General features: G+C 38.1%; 1 protein-coding gene across 4 annotated transcripts in view; it reads right to left on the bottom strand.

Moving 5' to 3' along the window:
• Positions 1-20,954, bottom strand: part of LOC136875550 (transmembrane protein 104 homolog) — a 105,606-nt gene that overhangs the window by 24,752 nt on the left and 59,900 nt on the right. For all 4 annotated transcript variants that reach the window (XM_067149101.2, XM_067149102.2, XM_067149104.2 and 1 more), the window contains 2 exons: positions 12,490-12,589; positions 4,056-4,161 (listed from right to left, as the gene is read on the bottom strand). In XM_067149101.2, the coding sequence (XP_067005202.2) occupies positions 4,056-4,161; positions 12,490-12,589 (206 nt within the window). The remainder of the gene's footprint in view (positions 1-4,055; positions 4,162-12,489; positions 12,590-20,954) is intronic.

Genomic DNA, 20,954 nt, shown 5'->3' with positions numbered 1-20,954 from the left:
TGGAGAAAGGACAAAATGAATCAAAATAGACATAACATGATTGCCATCAGGTGGTTCGATCGTAAGGAAGATTTTAACCTGACCACACGACATACTGACAACATGAGACCCACAGGGAAGACTGACAAACAAGATGGCCTGTAGAGAAACCCCATTGTGTTATTAACTATAACAAGTACATGGGTCCTGTTGACCAGTCAGACATGATTATCAGTTCTATCGAGTGTGTGCGGAGGTCAATGAAGTGGTACCGAAAGTTCATTTTCCACCAGCTGGACATCAACATTCTAAAGTCTCACGCCCTCTTCAATGTCAAAACTGGATAGAACATTTCTCTAGCAGATTTTCAACTACAGCTTATAAGGGAACTCACCCAGAAGTATCATGTTTCTAGACAAACTAGTAAAAGAGGACATCTTACATCTGGTGACCAACCACTCAGACTGACTGAAGGACATTTCCCATCCCCTGTACAACCTACCCCAAAAAAGAAATTTCCTACAAGATGCCGCCATGTCTGCTCCAACACAACAAATGGCGAAAAGAAGAGGCGAGAGACCCGGTACATGTGCGTCCAGTGTGACATGGCTTTCTGTGTTCAGCCCTGCTTCGAAATATACCACACCTTAGTGAAGTTTTGAAGATGGACACATTGGAGTGTGTAAATTATGCGAGTTGATATTTTAGTACTTAGTTTTTTTCTCTACACTTCTTATTTTGGAGAACCCTGACTTAAATTTAATTGTTGTTATATTCTTAAATAATGAAATATTCTTTGATTGCTTTTCATTAGGAAATAATCAGTCATATCCAATCTATTCAAGGTGATGACCAGTGAGTACCGGTACTTTGGCTATTATGAGCACATCTGATTTGTAAAACAGCTAAAATGTCTGAAATTCATATCTGAAAGAGCATTGTGCAATTTGGTGAGAATTTAGCACTTGTAAAAGAGGAATATCAAACTATAGGAAAGAGTATTTTTGGCTCCTATGTACAACCTTAATTTTTTCTGTTCTTAATTTTTGTGGGAAAAAAAACAAAAAAAAAAAAAAACTGAAAACTGTTCTGGAATTTGCTTGCCAGTTCCTATGAAATTTATTTTTATTTCTGCATACTTTTCATATATTTCACGTATTTTGAGACATATTTTATTAAATAATTCAGCACGGAGAGTTCTGATAGTCACTCACAATATTAGCGGTGAAAAGCTTATTTTCAAAACTCCATTCAATATTAATTTGTCTACTAATGGCATTCCATGCCATATCTCCTCTGACAGCTCGGAACATACCACTTAGCCTAGCAGCTTGTCTCCTACTCTCAAGTCTTCACAGCCCACAGATAGTAACAATTTTGTAACACTACTAGTTTGTTGGAAATCACACAGAACAAATTGTGCAGCTTTCCTTCAGATCTCTTTCAGTTCCCACATCAAGTAATCCTGCTGAGGGTCCCGTACACTGGACAACACTAACTGGGGTCTTTTTCTTTCACATCCTCACTATAACAAATACCTTCATAACCATATGCAGAGATATGTAACCTTTATGTACAATCCTGTCGATGCAATAACCCCAATGAAGACCTTTCCTTGTATTAATCCACGAGGGCTCGCGTAATTTTCTTTTAGACCGGGCACATACATTTTTTTGTTCTTTCGAAATAGTTTTGTGGTATAAAGCACAAAAGTACCTTTCAATGGATTCGTCCACTGCACGCATTTACGTTCATCGTTTCCCCTTCCATCACCAGTCAGTCAGTCAGTGGAGAGGTTTCTTCTGTAAGCCTGGTCGTTTCCACCATGCGTGAATTCTCGCATTGTGTTATTACCTGGTCCTTTACACCGTGCGCAACTCCTGACTCTTCCCGACCTCAGTCTTTGTTAGCGGTAGAGAAGTGTTTTGTTTTTAAGGTTTTTTTTTCAGTGGATTATTGTTGTGTTGTGTTAAATTGTCAATTTGCTTTATGTCGCACTGACACAGATAGGTCTTATGGTGATGATGGGATAGGAAAAGCCTAGGAGTTGGAAGGAAGCGGCCGTGGCCTTAATTAAGGTACAGCCCCAGCATTTTCCTGGTGTGAAAATGGGAAACCACGGAAAACCATCTTCAGGACTGCCGCCAGTGGGATTCGAACCCACTATCCCCCGGATGCAAGCTTACAGCCTAACCGCATGGCCAACTCGCCCGGTAACCATAGAGAGCATTAGTCAGTCTTCTTGAAACTTAAAAAAAATCACTTTCCCGATTACAGAGTCCGAACAGTGAGAATCTGCACGCAAATGGCTTTTGGAGATGGTCTCTTATTCCTCGTGGGTATACTGTATGTGTAGCAGAAGTCACCCCCTTCCGAACAAAGCGTGCCAACCCACCAGATGATCACTAGCCTATGTTACAAGTTGTACTTCTGAATGTAATATATAGTGACTGGAAGTATTTTTTGGACACCTGGAGCTGTTGAAGCCAGTGTCCTCCTCCTAACAGTCACTCGATAGCCAGCGTAGCAGCAAAGTCACATTTGTTTTGGTTTAGGTGACAGAGTAAAGTTGACATTTGCAAGCACCAAATTGTTTACAATTCTAGAGGTCTAGTTATAATATCATGACACATCAATGTGAAAATATTTAACAAACATTTAAATATATTATAATGTAGCAGAAACACTATGAGAACACAAAATTGAAAAGTAAATTAAAGAGTTGGTACTGAGGATAAAGTAAAGACGAGAATATGGGTTAGAGATGGGGAATCCGATTTATTTAGAAGAACCGATTAATTTGAAACAATTCACCAAAATGATTCGTTCATTTGATTAACACGTGACAGAGCCAAAAGCGAAACCATGGACTCAGATGAACCATTCCATTATGTTCTTTATCACTGCTACTGCTTTACAAATTACAAGAAGTGAAATGTTGAAAGTAATTGCAACAAGAGTAATAATCCTTTTTAAAGGTTACAGTCAAAAAATGCTACACCACTGTCCGACTAATCCTTTCCAAACTTAAGTAGGTTAGGAACTGCAGATGCTTAACTGTGATTTTAAGAAAGTAACGTACATTCTTCAAAGCTACCATTCAAAACTATACGACAATCGAATTTTAAATTTATAGTAGATGTGAACATTTGTGTGGCAATTCGAAAGTGAATATTGTCAGCAGCTCACCATCAGTTCTTTACTTTTAATTCTTTATTAGTGAAGAAATATTTTTAAAATATCTGAAACCAAATGTAAACATGATCACCTGACTGTGAAATAATCAACCATGACAAAGTTACTGCTATGTTACGTTTTTTAAAACTTCAATTGTTCTTAACATTCCTTACGATTTTCATTAAGTTCACAAGCTACTCACTAGATAGCAAATTTAGGCAGGTCAATCACTCTCTGTAGTAGGTAGTGCAATAATAGGAAACAAATCTGTGCCAGGGCTGAGAACGAGAATGGGGAAGCTTCCATGTTCCACACGTTAGTTCACAGTACTTCACGATAACGAGAACGGGAATGGGAATCTTGAAGTAAACTCAACCTAATATTACGCAACAAGCAACATTTCTGTGAAATGTGCGACTTGAAACGACGTGATAATTTCTTATTTTTAAAAAAGTTACTTTTTCCTGTAAGGTTAGGTGTATTTGACTTGTGAACCGGACTTTTAGTTCAGATTAAATAACAGTCGTTCTTCACAAGTTGTCATTGATTAAAAAACGGTAAGATGCCCAATTTGGCGATATGAATCAGAATGAACAAGGAACGAGGAAATAAGGAACGAGTTGCAGCTGCCATCTCTCGATTCAGCTTTCGATTCCAAAAACGAGTCGATTCATTTCGTACACTGAAACATAATTCAATTATTCAGCGCAATGATTTGTTCATCATGAACCACTTATTTAGAATCTCCCCATCTCTAATATGGGTCATATAAAATTCTGAGTCTTAATTATATGTAAGTCCAACAATATCTCCATAACTAGAGAAATTCACTTCATGCTATTAAGTTTAATAAAAGTACATACATGATTCGAGCTCTTTACAAGAAAGGGTAAACATACCAAAAATATACGGTATGCATCACGACGAGTTAACTCTGAATTTTCCCAGCAATGAACTGTATATGGCAGAGATGAATTGGAAAAATTCCCTCCAGGTTCATACGTGCTGGAAAACCAAACAACATAAATTGTAAGACATAAAAGTAGTAACACAGTAATTTACAAATTATATAGACATACAGAGAAATTATTCTATGAAAATTGTATTCTTTCCTTTCCTTTTATTTTTACTTCCAACACATGAACACACATTACCTCCCCTTGTTTCATATACTACAAACCGGCAATCTGTACATATTTCTCATATTTAGTACAATTTCTAGTTTCTAAAACAAATGAAACACAATAATTTAGGATTCAAAGTATGGGAATGTTTTTGGACTGGGCTAATGGTAATCGGAGGGTAGAAACAGACAAGCTCACATAAGCTGATAATGAAAACTAGTTCGGTATTACAAAAAAGCCATTACTCAAAGTAAACACTCACCATATCGGTTACCATTTTTTAGTTTTGTGAATTGACAGCACAACTGATAAAAGTGAAAAAGCATGTAAAATGAGTAAGCTAACTCCAAATTTTCAGGGATGGAATAATCCAAGCATACTAAAATATAGTAACATAACAGAAGAACGTAGATGTTTGGAAGGTTATATTATTTTACTCCCTTATGCGCAGAGTGATCTTTTATACTATTATAAAATAAATGAATTCATCCTGCAGCGCTGACTATGCTGAGTTCCTAGTGCAAAGACTTGGATACCCAACAGCTCCAGCATTAGATCAGTTTCTATCGATAGACAAGGTTTCATTCGGTGACAGCCGACATTACAAGGTGCAGGGGCTTGTGCCCTCTATTATTATTATTATTATTATTATTATTATTATTATTCTCCAGCCTGAATGTATAATATCCAACACTCCAGAATCACTTGCTATCTCAGTTGCGGCCGATATTAAGATGTACAGGGACATGTACCCTCCCTGATATTTCTTCTTGTCAATATTATTATTGCCCGGCTCCTGTCTGAATGGTCACCGTAGTGGCCTTTAATTCAGAGGACACGAGTTTAACTCTCGGCTGGATAAGGGATTGTAATTCCACACAGTTAATTTCTCTAGCTCGGATCTGGGTGTTTGTGTTCAGCTTAATGCACATCTTCATTTACATATAACACATCACACTAATTAACAACCACAGAAAAACACAAACAATACATCCTTTCACACAGGGCTGACATCAAAAAAGGGCATCCGGCTGTGATGTTCTCCTGAACGTATCCATCGACCGAGACAATATGGCATTATTATTATTATTATTATTATTTATTTATTTATTTTCTCGGGTGTGCATGTATGAGACTATCCAATCCAATCTTAGTTTTGAATATTTGTTTGTACTACGCAGAGTACAATTATCCACTGTCATTACAGGAGTACATATATGATGACTTCAGCCGACTCCTTTGGAGATGGCATTTCTCATCAAGATCTTTGAAGATGCATCTATTCATAAGTTCGGACACCCACCTTGATCCGGACATAAAACAAGGCCAAATCCACACCAAGTGCAGACACCAAGAGACTGGGAAATATCCAGTAAGACAGAGGAGGGAGGCGATGGAGGAAGAAGAATAATTTATTAGTGTATCACATAATTATTTCTTAGAAAAAATGGACAGAACCATTCCATTAGAATAACTAGGAGTGCCATATCTCTCTGCTAGCAAGTGCAGAGTCTCTAAAATCTGGTATGGGCCTGTCACTCCCTTCCAAGCTGCTTCTGGGATCTCACAAAATAGTTTTCAGCTAAAATTTGCCTTTGAAAGGGCACACTCAATTTACACCTAACAGGCCACCAGTGGCAGTGACGAGCCTGAACCGTGATGACAGAAGTGTTTTTCTATGAATGAGTACATGTCTCTTTTACATGATTTAAATATTACAGTTAAATGATCTATTATAATTTCTATTTTTAGGGTGATGTGTGTGCTGAATAGGAAGGCCTCGTATATTGTTTGGTTTCTAGCCTGTCCTTATATGTCAGTAGTTCTGTGAACATCTCTTTGAACTAGCAACATAAGAATACGCTACGTACTTAATATGAATGGAATTAAAAACCTGCTAGGGAAACAACTACGTAATGTATTGTTAGAAATCAAACAATTAAGACCAACAAGACCAGACCTTTATATTCAGCACACATACACACTAAAAATAGAATCTTTTATAGACAATTTAACTGTAATATTTACAATAAATGTGACTAGCCACGCTAGGTCAAGTGAATACAAGGTATCAACTGGATGATACAGAAACAAGAGCAGGTGGATAAAAATAGACATTTTGTCACGATTAAAAGATTACTAAGAATTTAGTGGGACCTATGAATTAGCTCTGCACATCAAAACAACAAAAATCCAAAATTCAGGGATTTTTTTTTTTGCAGATAAATGGAATATGTAGCCTCCTTGTATGCAGCTGTAAGGGAACACATATAAAACTAAAATGCATTCAGTAAAAAAACAATTCTGAATGAGATTTTAGATTTAATTCTTGAGGTGACTCGAACCCATATTAAGATACAGATTCTGGACATTACACGTAAATTATCGTAAATGCAAAAACCATGAATGAGGTTTTTATCATATGTGGCTTGTTTTGGTCGTTACCTGAATTGGGCACGAGCCGCAAGTGCTAAGACAGGTAAGCCCTTGGAGTACTTCCTTGTCTCTTAACCGCGGTGATATTCCAGTGGATGTAAATACCTGCACTGCAAGTCTTGCTCTAAATGAAGTTATTCCAAAACTACTAATGTAAATTCAGACGAGATACAATAAGCGTCAACTATTCAGTTTTGAGGTCCGAGCTTCAAGTTTCGTCACCACGACACAAATATATTTATATAAGAAACATCGGACATCACATTCGAAGTACAGTACATATTTTCCATGTAAAATATTACCTTAAAGAACTAAAATGACCAAAATATGACCCGAACAAAAAAGTAATAGATGCATTTATATGCCCTAAAAAATTAGGCTAAGTATGCTGAGAAATGTCCAATTCGTGCTTAATTGCAACGAACACACAAAATTGAATACGGGGAAAAATACGATATTTCCTGAATATTTGAAACCCGTTGATCATAAATATTGATAAAACTGACACCTTCTCCCTTGTATGCTCAGTTTTCATACTGGATGCTGTTAACTGGATCGGTTTGGCAATGAAGCAAATCAACCCTCAAATGGTTGTAAAGTGCTTTGCAAAAGCAGGATTTGCAGAGACTGATGAAACTAGCACATCTGAGGAAGTGAGTAAAAATGCTACAGCGATATCTACGTTAAGCCAAGAAAGAAACTTGACATGCAATGTAGACAAACACATTCTCAGCTGCTCACAACATTTCTCAGTCTGCTGTACAACTTTTGAAGATCCGCTGAGCAGAGATGCTCGATGATGATGCTTGTTGTTTAAAGGGGCCTAACATTGAGGTCATCTGCCCCTAATGGTACAAAATGGGACGAAATGGAATGACAAATTAAAAGTCCAAAATACTCCACTGACCAGAATTCAAAACGTGAGGACGAAGAATGAATGGATGGATATGAATTTAAAACAATCAGTGGATGCGACCCGCAATGCCTTACATTCACAGAAACTGATGTAAAACAATAGTATTACTGACCAAAGGACTGCTGCTATAGCATAACACTGAATCAATGATGCTTGCAGTCTAAAGGGGGTCCAAAATTTAAGTTATCGGCCCCTCATAACGGTACTTATCGCTAGGAAAGTAGAACCATGGTATTTGTCATGTTGTGGTACTAATCAAAAGTAGCAGAGACTTGCGGTATTCCACACATTATGGTACTACTCACAGGTTATGAAATTCGACATATAACAGACAGAATACAGACCTATGGTTTTTCTCACATTGTGGCGCCATTTATAGGCAACGCAACCCTATGGTGTTCATCACATAAGAGTACTAACCACAGGGACCTGCACTATCCCATGGTGTTCCTCATATAGTGGGTACTAATCATAGGCAAGGCAGAACCGTGGTAGCCATCATCCCATGGTCTTGCTCATATGGTGGTACTAATCACATGTACTGCAAAAGCCGACCGCACGGTGCTCCTGTGTGCTACTAATCACAAACCTATTTGGTACCTCATATAATGGTACTACGCGCAAGTAAAAGCGACCCATGGTGTTGCCCGCATGGTGGTACTAATCACTAGTAGTTTTATGGTTCTAAGACAATCATCCCTTGGTCGCCTCTTTTAGTCGCCTCTTACGACAGGCATGGGATACCGTGGGTGTATTCTTCGTCTGTGTCCCCCACCCACAGGGGGTTGTGTGTTTGGTCCGTGAGAGGTATTTTATCTCCCTCAAGTCCGCCGACAAGCCGGTTAGGACCCCACCAAAGAAATGAACCGAATCACATAATGTTACTAATACACAGGTGAAGCAGGTCGATAGTGTTCTTTTTTCAAAAAAGGTCCAGAACACATTATTTATTTATTTATTTATTTATTTATTTATTTATTTATTTATTTATTTATTTATTTATTTATTTATTCTTTCGTTTTGGCTGACTGTGGACCACGTTAATTCGATTTCAGCTGCTTCTGGGCTTTGATCCACACCCAGTACTGGGCACTCCTGTCTGATGTGCTTTGGCTAAGCTAGGAATTTAGAAATATTAGATCAAGATCATAACACAAATCTTCTCCTAAAGTAAAGGATCATGTTTGAATACACTGGAAAATCTCTTAGAATTGAGAAGGGAGACACATGCCCCCTTAGCTACTCGCCTGCTTATTAGAGGACGTTTTGCAGAGGATGGAATGGCATGGTAAGTATATAAACATTCAGGGTAGGAAACTTACAGATCTGAGGTTTTCAGATGACATTGTCTTTCTCAGAGAGTCCCTTAGAATCTTAGAAGAAAATAGATCTAAATGAGCACAACAAGCAAGTTGGACTCTTGATTAATGAAACAAAATCTAAGCTTATGGCCAACAACCTTGAAGAAATTGAGATTATAGCTTAACTGTATAGAGTATGAAGAATATTATGCATATCTAGGTCAGACAATTTCACTCCATAACAGGAAAAAACAAAGATCAGATGCAGAATATTTGGCATCAATATCAGCCACTATATTTTATCCTAAAAACGATTTTCCCATCAAAAGGGACATACTCAACGTGTTTACTTCCTGTTCTTGCAAACTGTGCTCAAACATGATCTCAAACAGAAAAAAAAAACACAAAAAAAAAAAACAGTAAAACAAAAAAAAAATGAGTGTCTGCCGAGGAAAATGGAAAGAAGTTTGCTTGGAATTTCCTTGAAAAAGACAGCCTATGACACAATGAAATCAGACACCAAACCAGAGTCAAGGACACTGAAAGATAAATATGGGCTCAAAGGTGGAATTGGACAGGTCACATAGCGAGAATAGATCCCATGAAGTGGACATGGGTGGTAACTGAACGGTACCCCAGAGACAGACAGCGAGGGATGGGACACCTTTCAATCAGATGGTCTACTGTCCTGAAATGGGTTGGGAGACCAATTTGGATGAGGACTGAATGTGACAGAGGAATTGAGAAGAAGTTGGGGGAGTCCTTTACCCCAGGAGAGGATTGAATGGGCTAGAACGGAACAGATCTCAATAAATCCTTCGACATATTCTCCTGGAAAATTAGAACTGTTGAACTTCCTGGAAAATTAGAACTGTTGAACTTATCCAATGTAACAATGAGGATGAAATATTTTTTGTGCATTCATAATCTGAGTGTTTACACTGCGGAAAGAACATCCTCATAGAAGCAGGTTGAGACAGGGACTTCTCGGGGTTGTATAATATCTTCTTTTTTCCTTTTCCTTCTTTTATGACCACATAGGATCACTTTAGTCAGTCCGTCGTTCAGGTCTCTTTGAAGGGATTGTTAGGGCTTTGCGGTCCTCCCAGTACTTCTTCAGACGCTCTGATCTTCGTGCCCTTTCCTCAGTTGAAAATGTGCGTGTTGTTGGTTTGTTTTGTGTAAGGGTAAAGCGGAGGTTTGTATTCTTGAGTTTTGTATTCAATTTTATCTTATTTGTGGTGTCTTCTGTTGTAAGGCCTATTTCCTTCAGATCCTCCTTTACTTCTCTGATCCATTTACATCCTGTTGTGGTATTTTTTGAGACGAGATTGTGTTGTACTAGTTGTTTCAGAAGTCTTGAATCCTGCATCCTCATGATGTGTCCAAAGAATCCCAGTCTCCTCTTACGCATAGTATCTGTAATGGGTTCTAGCTCTTTGTACACGACTTTGTTAGGTATTAACCGCCACTGTCCATCTTTCTGGTATTTTTTGTTGATGCGGGTTCTTCCAATCCTCCTTTCAATTTTCTGAAGTCTGTCAGTCTTTGATTGTTTATTCAGGTAAAAGAGTGTTTCTGCTGCATATGTAGCTTCCGGTTTTATAACTGTGTTGTAGTGTTTTATTTTTGTATTTATTGATAGACATTTCTTTTTGTAGATATCCCATGTTAATTTTTGTGCTTTAGCTAATCTATTTGTTCTTACTTGGATTGAGATTTTTTCATTTAAGTTATTTGTTATTACTTCTCCAAGATATTTAAACTGAGTTACTATTTTGATTTTATTACCATTTATGGTGACTTCTTTTAGCTGTGTTGGTTTTTGGGGCATAATTTGTTTTTTCAAATGATATTTTGAGGCCAATTTTATTTGCAATATTTTGAAGTTCTGATATCTGGGTTTTTGCTTCTTTTATGTCAACTGCTAGTAATGCTAAATCGTCAGCAAAACCCAGGCAATTTGTTTTGATTTTTAGGCCAATCTTTATTTTGGGGGGACATTTTCTAAACCATTCCCTCATTACCATTTCTAGAGCACAGTTAAATAATATTTTATCAAATATTGAAAACTGTAAATATCATCTATGTACAGACAATTTATAGATCCATCCTCACATGAAAGTTACCGATATTAATGGAGCTATTATAAAATTAATCAAAACCTTTCATGTATCAAACTGCAGAGTAGAATAAATGGATCTGAATCAAACCCATGAAATCTCAAGCTATAGGTTTATCTAAAACCCATTATTATTTAACGAATATAAATGTGTGTCCACCCCCACCTCTCCCTCGCTTTACATTGAATGGAATCATTATCCCTTTTGAACACAATGATATAGGATTAATACTGGACAGAAACCTTGACTGTAACAGTCATATGCCAATGGATATTTTTCTTCCTTCATTCACTTAAAAGAATGAAAGCAGTTGGATGAACAGCTAATAATGCCTCTGACTATTGTTAACATCATGTATCACAGACTAAGTGGCACCCTCTTTAATAGACTTCAGAGAGCTCAAAATGCTCGTGTTCGCTTCATAATGAAAAGATCAAAATGTCATGTGACTCCTGTATACCATGAGCTAAACTGGCAGTAACTAAACCAGCATCGTAGTGATCACTCTTTGCTTCTACTCCACAAAATACAATAATATATAAGCAGACCCTTTCTTAGTGAAGGGAATCTTTCCAGTTGTTCTTAGCCATTCATAACATCCTGAACAAAGTTGCAGCTAACTTAATCCTTAAAATACCAAAACACAGATCTACCTTTGACAATATTTTTTTTGGGTACAATTCGAACATGGAACATTGAAGTTGTTGCCCAATGATCTCGGGGACACCATATCTGAATTTTTACTTACAAGAATTTTTTTTTGTTGCTAGTGGTTTTACGTCGCACCGACACAGATAGGTCTTACGGCGATGATGGGATAGGAAAGGCCTAGGAGTTGGAAGTGGCCGAAGCCTTAATTAAGGTACAGCCCCAGCATTTGCCTGGTTTGAAAATACAAGAAAAGGCAGTGGTACCTGGAAGGATTAAGTTGAATGTAAACACATGAATTCTGTTTATCTGTTTTGTTATTTCATTCTGAGTGATACTAAGTGGTGGTGGTGGTGGTGGTGGTGGCGTTTGAGTCATCAGTTTGTAGACTGGTTTGATGCAGCTCTCCATGACACCCTATCCTGTGCTAACCTTTTCGTTTCTACCTAACATCTGCTCAACTTTTAAGTGAAAATATTATAATCTATGCCACACCTACTTGGTTACATGTAATAGTATAAGGTTAATTGGATTTAAAAGTTTGTGGCTGAGTTAATACCAACGAATGAGGATTTTTTTATTTTGTCCTTCCTTCTGTGTTGGGTTCTGGAGTGAACTCGAGAATGAGCCGATTGCCCTCCATTAACATCATTCTGCTCAGTCCATATTTGATTCACGAAGTTACAAAAGACACAAAACCCTTTAAAAACACTTTCATATTAAGTGCATACAATGATCACTCAATGGTAAAAACAAAAAAGCTGTCAGCTGCACACTTAACTTACCATGCAACATCACACAATGATTTTGCAACAGCTGCTGAGTAAATTGACAGATCGCCATAAAGATATATAACAAAGCAAATGAAAAACAATGTCCGTCCACCTGAAATGAAATGGAAACAAAATTTAAGTTCTACAATGAAATAAAAAAAATTTATAACGAAAAGCAGGTACAAGGATGCAAAAACAGCAATAATATGGTACAATCTATACACACAATAGGTACTGTAGGCTTAGAATTTGTAATGAGGCAGAACAGAATAAAGTATGTATGTATGTATGTATGTATGTATATGTATCGGCAATAATTGCCTTACAATATACGGTAATCTCTTACAATGCTAAACCTCAAAAAATGTTATTTGTATCTATAACAAACAATGACAAGTCTCGACAATTTTTTTTAAATTTAAATTTATTTACAAAATTTAGCCACTTCTTGACAACAGAGAATCATTTTTTCCTCTAGCAGGTTAGCAATCTTTATTTGCTAACTAAGCAGGAATGTACTCTGCTAGGCAGCATCTTGGAAAGGCATGCCAAACCAACTGATGAGCCTAAAGGCATGCTGTGGGCAAAAAAAAGCATGCACAATTGAACACCACACAAAACCACCAACAACCCAAAAACTTGGTTCTAATGCTGTAATTTTTTAATGATTGTCTTACTAACCACAAAGTGGAACATAGTGCTACCAAGAAGAGGGTGGGGTGGGCCCTCAACACATTATTATTATTGGCCAATTTCATAAAAAGGGTTCATCAGTTTCCTGTCAGCCCTGTACTTCAATCCCTCGGATCTTTGAGCTTTCTTCATCCGAAATCTCCTGTCCCATTGTCCATTTGTTGATCTTAGTTTGTAGACCTGTTATTTGTCAGCGAGTTTCTTGATTTTGTATGTTTTGTTAAATCTATTGTACTGTAATTTGTAGTTCCCTCTTATCTTCCTTGATTTCTGTAATCTGTCTAATGTTGCTTTTATTTTTCCACTCGGCCAGGCAAACAAGAGTTTTCTCGGGACCCTTTCGTATTGTGTTAGCGAGAAAAATTCAACAAGGAGCAAATCTCAACAAGAAAAAATGGCAAATACAAAATAACAATCATACAAAAATGACTAGATAAATTGTGGTGGGACAAAGGACAAAAAAGATTATATGGATGAAGGCTAAAAGCACTGACCTAGTGTCTTCAGTAAGTATGCATACATGATCATGTAGAGAAAGACTAATGAGAGACAGTGAGATAGCGCCAGATATGAAACAATGAAAAGAATGCTCTTGATTAAGTATCTCAAAAAATGTTTAAGGAAGGTTATGGAAAAAAGAAACTGGAGGGAACACACAGCAGCTGTCAACTCTAAAATTTACCAGCTGTAGCCCTGAAGGATAGTAATCTTAATTTTCCTCAGGGTGCACAATTATGGACACAGAAAAGTCTATATTCTTTAGGACTCCTTTCTGACACAGTATATGATCATGTCTGACATCATTGAAGATGAGTTTAAAATAGAATTGAACAATATAAAAAGAATTAAATAAGGTAAAACCCTTAAGAAGTTTTTCAAGGGACCGCTAAAAAAACCTTTAACAGGAAACTTCATAAAAGGGGTAATGTATATACCCATAAATAACATGAAAAACACAGCTGGTGGATGTGCACGCATGCAAGCGCACTCTCTCTCTGTAAGTTAAGGGCTGCAAAGAGAAGAGCCACAAAATTTAAATTTGATTACCATGACATGTATTTTTACAGATAAAGTCAAATAACTGAACATACTGTATTATAAAAACATTTGGTACGAGAAGTGAACATATATAAAACCTTGCACAAGAGATAAGAAGAAATACCATACTAAGAATATTAAAAGGTTGGATAGTAACAGACCATTAAGTAAAAGAAGTACCATCCAGTAGGCCTATTAAGTTTATTTTCCGATTTGAATCCTTTTCATGCTATAGATAATGAAAAGAAAAAGCAGGTTAGAAGTGAATCACAGAAATGAGTGAATGGGAAGGTTTCGGGGATATTGCGCACATGTAAACAAACAGTTTCTTTCCCTGCAAGCAGAGGTGCCAACCTTTGAAGTGGGTTATCAGTAATCCCATTTTTAACCCCCCCCCCCCCCGACAAAAAGTTTACGAGTCAAATACAAAGCACCCCATTTGCCCTTTCCTACAGCAATCTATTCTACAGTGTATCATATTACACAATATTTGCTCATTACCTGTTAGTTCTGCGATAAAAAATTCTTTGTAGCTTGTTTCGCACCCAGCAGCTGCTTTTCGGTGTAGGTTTTCTTGAAACATACTTCCCCCTGAGATGACATTTTCGTCTTCAGAACCATAAGCGATTCCAGTGTAGATGTACTTAATGTAGGCCTGAATTCTGTCTGATTTTTCCGAACAACACTGAAAACTGTTTCTGCGGGAGAGTTACTATGAGGTACACTTAGTATTGCAAATACAACATTACTTAAGGTTTTATACTGAATTTGTCCACTTTCATTTTTAAGCTCTGCAATGTTGCCCCAATTCACATCAATGTTAGGTCCATGTACAATGTATTCAGGAAAAGTATCACACTGGTAAACTGCAAATTCCTCTTCAAGTTTGTCATGTTCACTTTCCTTGACCAAAGTTGGGAATCTTCGAACAAAATATTCAAGAGATAAATAGGAAACCTTCATTCTGAGAGAGATGTCTACAACTTCGGCATGATGAAGAAATTCATCATCAACGGGGAAATTTCCTGGTAATGTAACTGCAAGCTGCCATATAAAACTCTCTGACAGAATTATAAAACATCTCTTCATCACAGTCATTATCTGTCAAGTATGCCCTAGCTTTTGCTCCAATTACCAAGTCCTCATTGGCTTTCTGGTATTCCCTCCTCTTGAACTCAACACTCAAAAGGGAGGTGGATTCTGACTGAAGAGAACATGGCTGAACAAATCTGACCAATAGGTCAGTTAAAAGACCAGTAAGTTTCCTCCTAAGAAGATATATGGCTGGAGCATCTTGTTGCAGAAATATATTCACAGAGTTAAAACAGGAAGTAAACTCTGAAGAAAGTAGCAAAACAGTTTTGTGTGTGGGTCTTGTATGAAAGATTTCACAGTTTCAAACTGCTTGGTGGTCTCATTTTTATGGTGGGTCTCACTACAGAACATGAGTGTCAAAGCTTCCCACTGCTCAAGAACTCAATCAATAGACTGAAGAAGCGAGAGCCAACGGGTACTAACATATTTCAAAAGTTTGTGACCCTCTGTGCCACAAACAGCCTGATAAACTTTCAACGTGTTTTGCCTTTTAGAACTCTTATCAAGATAGTAATATAACTGAACCAAAAAGTTCTCTATATTGACTGGCAATTGAGCTGCTGCTTTTTGTGCACAGATGTGTATGGGATGACATGAACAACCCGGGACATAAACAGAAGAATGCCTGTCCTTCACAAATTTGGCAACACCTTTATTTGCCCCTATTATTGTGTATGCATTGTCAGATGAAAAAGAAATGCATTTTTCCCATGGAATGGCTAAAGAAGACAATTCACTATTAATAACACAGAAAATTCCCTCACCTGTATTGTCGGTACTCTCTAACAATGACAATAGAAGAGTTGATATTTGGCCCCTCTGAGTATTACATAAAGATACAACTATAGGATAAAGTTTAACTGCATTTGAATCCATACTACCATCAGTAGCCAAAGAAAAAGGCGTTATTTGCAAAAGTTAACTTATTTTCTTTTTTGCCTCTGATGCCGTGTATTGAACCAAAGCAGAGGTTTTAGTTCTTGCACAACCATATTTCTGAGATATCTTAGAGTCCGGGAACATTGATCTAAACAAATTTCCAGCGTGGTCTGAAACTGATAACGGAATATTATGCTCCAAAAGAAATGATGTGAACAATAATTCGGCATTTGTCACCGCAGTTTCATTACTTTTTACGAAGAATTATGAAACAGACCAGCTTCGTAAATTTGATTCACCGTATGTGTGATGTTTCTTGGATTCTATGTGTCTTCTGCAATCATCTCGTCCACTGTGAGGCACAGAGAAATCACACGAACACATACTGCAGAACACGTGGTTTTCACTAACACGTGGGGCAAGTAAGCACGGCCATTCCTTTGTGTAACCGTCTCAATATTTCTGTAACACTGCTGTCTTCTTAGAAGATGAAATTTGACAATTGCTCCGCTTCATTTCACAAAACCTATCACTACTTTTCAAATCAACATCTAGGATAAATAGAATTGAAATGCGCTAAATATACCACTCGTTCTATGCACACAACAAACCGCGCACTCGAGAACAGCAGAGCAAGGAGTAGAACCTACCTCCATGGCCGACTTGATACGTCATTCTAGCTAAGAGCAGCGTATATCTATGTAGCTGGCCGTGATTTCACAACGCTCGCGGGACACAAAACGAAGTGACGACCAAATAATTGCCAAATATGTTTAGTTGCAAACTTACAAACATTGAAACGAGGAGGGTTGACCAGTAATGCTCTAAGGGATTGAACATTTTTTTACTTCCTTTTTTTGCAGAAATTAATTTTTATTGTGACAATGTTGCTTTTCCGTAATAATTTCCCCTTCGACCGTAATGCCGTAATCGTGAAGTGAAATCCGTAATCATTACGGACAATCAGTAATAGTTGGCACCTCTGCCTGCAAGAATATTATTTCATGGTTCTTCATCTTAATGCTACGTTCTAATAATGTGATGTAATAACTATAAGCGACACGAGAATACAATACTTAGCTTGCATGAAGGTAAAATAAAAAGAATGTTCACTTTTAATAATAATAATAATATTAATAATAATAATAATAATAATAATAATAATATTTGCTTTACGTCCCACTAACTACTTTTACAGTTTTCAGAAATGGCGAGGTGCTGGAATTTAGCCCTGCGGGAGTACTTTTACGTGCCAGTAAATCCACCGACACGAGGCTGACGTATGTGAGCATCTTCAAATACCACCGGACTGAGTCAGGATCGAACCTGCTAAGTTGGGATCAGAAGACCAGCGCCTCAACCGTCTGAGTCACTCAGCCCGGCAATGTTCACTTTTATGACAACATGTGACGTGGTGGGAGAGAGAATATGATGTGCTTCTTTTTTTTTGCGTGGAGTTACGTTACTATACTGTTTATAATAAGTGGCCAAAATTAATGGCAAGACACTGAATATGATGTTAATAATGAGTTGCTTCTCCGTAAGCCTTCAAAACGGTAGCAATACGGCGAGACATCAACTCTACAAGGTGTTGGAATCGTTCTGGAGGGATCTGGACCCACGCATCTTTCACTGCTGCCCGCAATTTGTCTTGTGTAGTTGGTCCGGGGTTCATAGAGTGTACACCATCAATGACAGCATCCCATAAATGCTTGATTGGGTTAGAATCGGGCGATCTGGAGGGCCAATCCATGGTCGTAACTTCACCGGAATGCTCCTCCAACCACTTGCGTGCAATACAGAGCAGTGACATGGCGCATTGTCCTGTTGAAACATGGCATCTCCATCAGCGTACTGAAAGAATGTCCACATAACGTGCACCTGATAGCACTCCCTGCATCCAGACAATGGGGCCTAATTGCAACCATGAGAATGCCACCCACACCAGAACAGAGCCACCTCCCCCCACTGGACACAACCTCGTTGACACGCAGAATCCATAGAGTCATGGAGCATATGCCACACTCCCATGCGCCCATCAGCTCGATACAAGTGGAACCGGGATTCACTGGACCATACCACATGCCGCTACTGTTCCATGGTCCACTGCAGACGTTCGCGGGCCCATGCATGTCGTTGAGCTCTGTGTTGAGGTGTGAGCAAAGGGTAGGGGCCGTATTTTTTGGTAATAGCGATAAGCACGAAATTTTTCATATCTTTTTTCTAGCCTTTATGTGACCTTGTAGGTAACGTACCATAACGTATTTTAGCGAAATGAACTTGCGAAATATCGCGAAATCTGTTTATTACGCGAATCGCGTAAATAATCACGAAATATACCCCACTTGGTAAGAAAAATGCGAAATTGTATCGGAAAAGATCTCCAATAAACGTTTAAATGCTCTTGAGAACTTGACTATAGTAGTTTCCTTCTCAGTTGATTGATAGCGCTGTATATTCTCTACACAAATGCACACAAAGCGATGAGCCCTGTGTATCGGAAGTATGTGTATTCAGTTCCGCGATCTCTAAGGCAATCATTAAAATCAATATCTGTTATCGATTACAGCAAATGGCGTTGTGGTCATAGCAAGATCGGTTGTAGATACAGCAGTGCGCATTATACTCTTTCGCAATGAAAGCTCGCCACTTATGAACCTTTATCAGCAAATGTCCAGCATTTAAGTACAAAAATGGTGAAAACTAAAGTCACAACAGTTTTTCCGAGGGCCGAGGAATACAACAGTGAGGCATTCTATGTATTTGATGCTGCAAGAAAGATTCTAATGTGTAAGTACTGTAATGTTCGCATTACGTGAAAACGAAGAGATGCGTGCGATAAATATTGTAGAGAATCAGAAACACAAAAAAAGAAGAATGAAGCAAAGGAACATAATTTTAAGCGGCAAATAACAATCGGCGATACTTTAGACATCGCAAAGGAGTTGAAAAGTGATAGAGAGCAATTTGTAATAGAGACAACAAAAGCATTCATGCAAGCCAGCATTTCTATAGAAAAATTGGATAATCCTGGCATGAGGACATGGATGAATATAAAAGGGAAGATAAATAATACCGACTTTATTATAAAATATGACGATATTAGTAGGCCTATTCTAAATAAATCACACCGAGCTCGATAGCTGCAAAGTGGAGGCAGTATCCAGTAATCGGGAGATAGTGGGTTCGAGCCCCACTATCGGCAGCCCTGAATATGGTTTTCCGTGGTTTCCCATTTTCACACCAGGCAATGCCGGGGTTTTAAGGCCACGGCCGCTTCCTTCCAATTCCTAGGCCTTTCCTATCCCATCGTCGCCGCAAGACCTAAATAAATAAATAAATAAATAAATAAATAAATAAATAAATAAATAAATAAATAAATAAATAAATAAATAAATAAATAAATAAATAAATAAATAAATAAATCGCCTGGTTGAGTTGTAATGTTATTGTTTTTACGTCCCACTAACTATTTTTAAGGAATATTTCACAAGAAACGTCGATCAGTATGACAATTTATTTCACGAAATACCTACCGAAATAGTGTTAGTTTTAACACCGAAATCAACAATTTTATTTCACCAAAAAATAAGGCCCTTAGCAAAGGGACACGAGTTGGTCATCAGCTGGTGAAGCCTATGTAGTGCAGTTGCTTCCTTACAATCCTGGTAGAAATGGGTTCCCGACTCCCAACATTCAACCGCGCGGTGATCTGATTCACAGTAGCCCATTGACCGCCCAGTATGGTTCTGCAGAGGTGACGTGACGTCTGTTCGTTCGTTAAACCCCTGTGGTCTTCCCGTGTGGCAATAACATTCTCTCTGTGATATTGAAGATCCACCCTGGACACCGTTGACCTTGGAAACCCGAATTTGCGTGTAATATCCACAATTCGATGACCCATGCCCCGTGCGCCAATTATCATCCCACATTCAAAGTCTGTTAACTCGCGACGTGTTGCCATCTTCACGACACTGGTGTCTGTGACAGACTGCTCAGCTACGCCGCAGCTAGTTGCAACGCTTGGAATCATACATGGCACATTATCTAATGGGACACCCCTTCCTGTGACTTTTGGCCACTCAGTGTATTTCAGTATTAGGCTTGTTATTCTATATTTAAAAATTTGGTACATAATGCATTCACAAATAATAAAAGTTATAAAGGTTTTATTGACTGAAAATTGTCACTGCTCTTTCCTTCTCTCCAGGTTTAACACTGCCTGAGCAATACTGCCAAAATCGAATATAATATATATAATATTTTGCAACTGCAGTATCGATATAAAAATACTGCATTGAATGTACTATCACAATGTGTGTGTGTGTGTGTGTGTGTGTGTGTGTGTGTGTGTGTGTGAGAGAGAGAGAGAGAGAGAGAGAGAGAGAAAGAGAGATTGTGTCGTCATAACATGACATCGTGTACCCTTGACAAGCCCGTAGTAGCTCGGTGACGTCAGGGACTTTCCATGAGCACGCGAATGGTCTAACACAGTGTGCAACTTGCACGGAGATGGGCGAGTTCTAACCCTGACCTGCTTGCGCGGATGTTTTGTAAGTCTTGGGGCTGTAAAATCTAGACTGTTTAACCAGGAAAACACTTTCTACCGGAACATTTTAAACGGCAGAAATATATATAACTTGTCCTGACTGACTGACTGATTCATCATTGCCGAGCCAAAACTACTGGACATAAACAAAATAAATGTTGGGGATACATTCATATTAACATATAGGTGCTCGCTAAGTGCAGATTTTTTGATATTCCGTCGC

This window comes from Anabrus simplex, chromosome 6, assembly GCF_040414725.1.
Source record: "Anabrus simplex isolate iqAnaSimp1 chromosome 6, ASM4041472v1, whole genome shotgun sequence".
NCBI lineage: Eukaryota > Metazoa > Arthropoda > Insecta > Orthoptera > Tettigoniidae > Anabrus > Anabrus simplex.
This window is presented reverse-complemented; position numbering and strand designations above follow the sequence as displayed.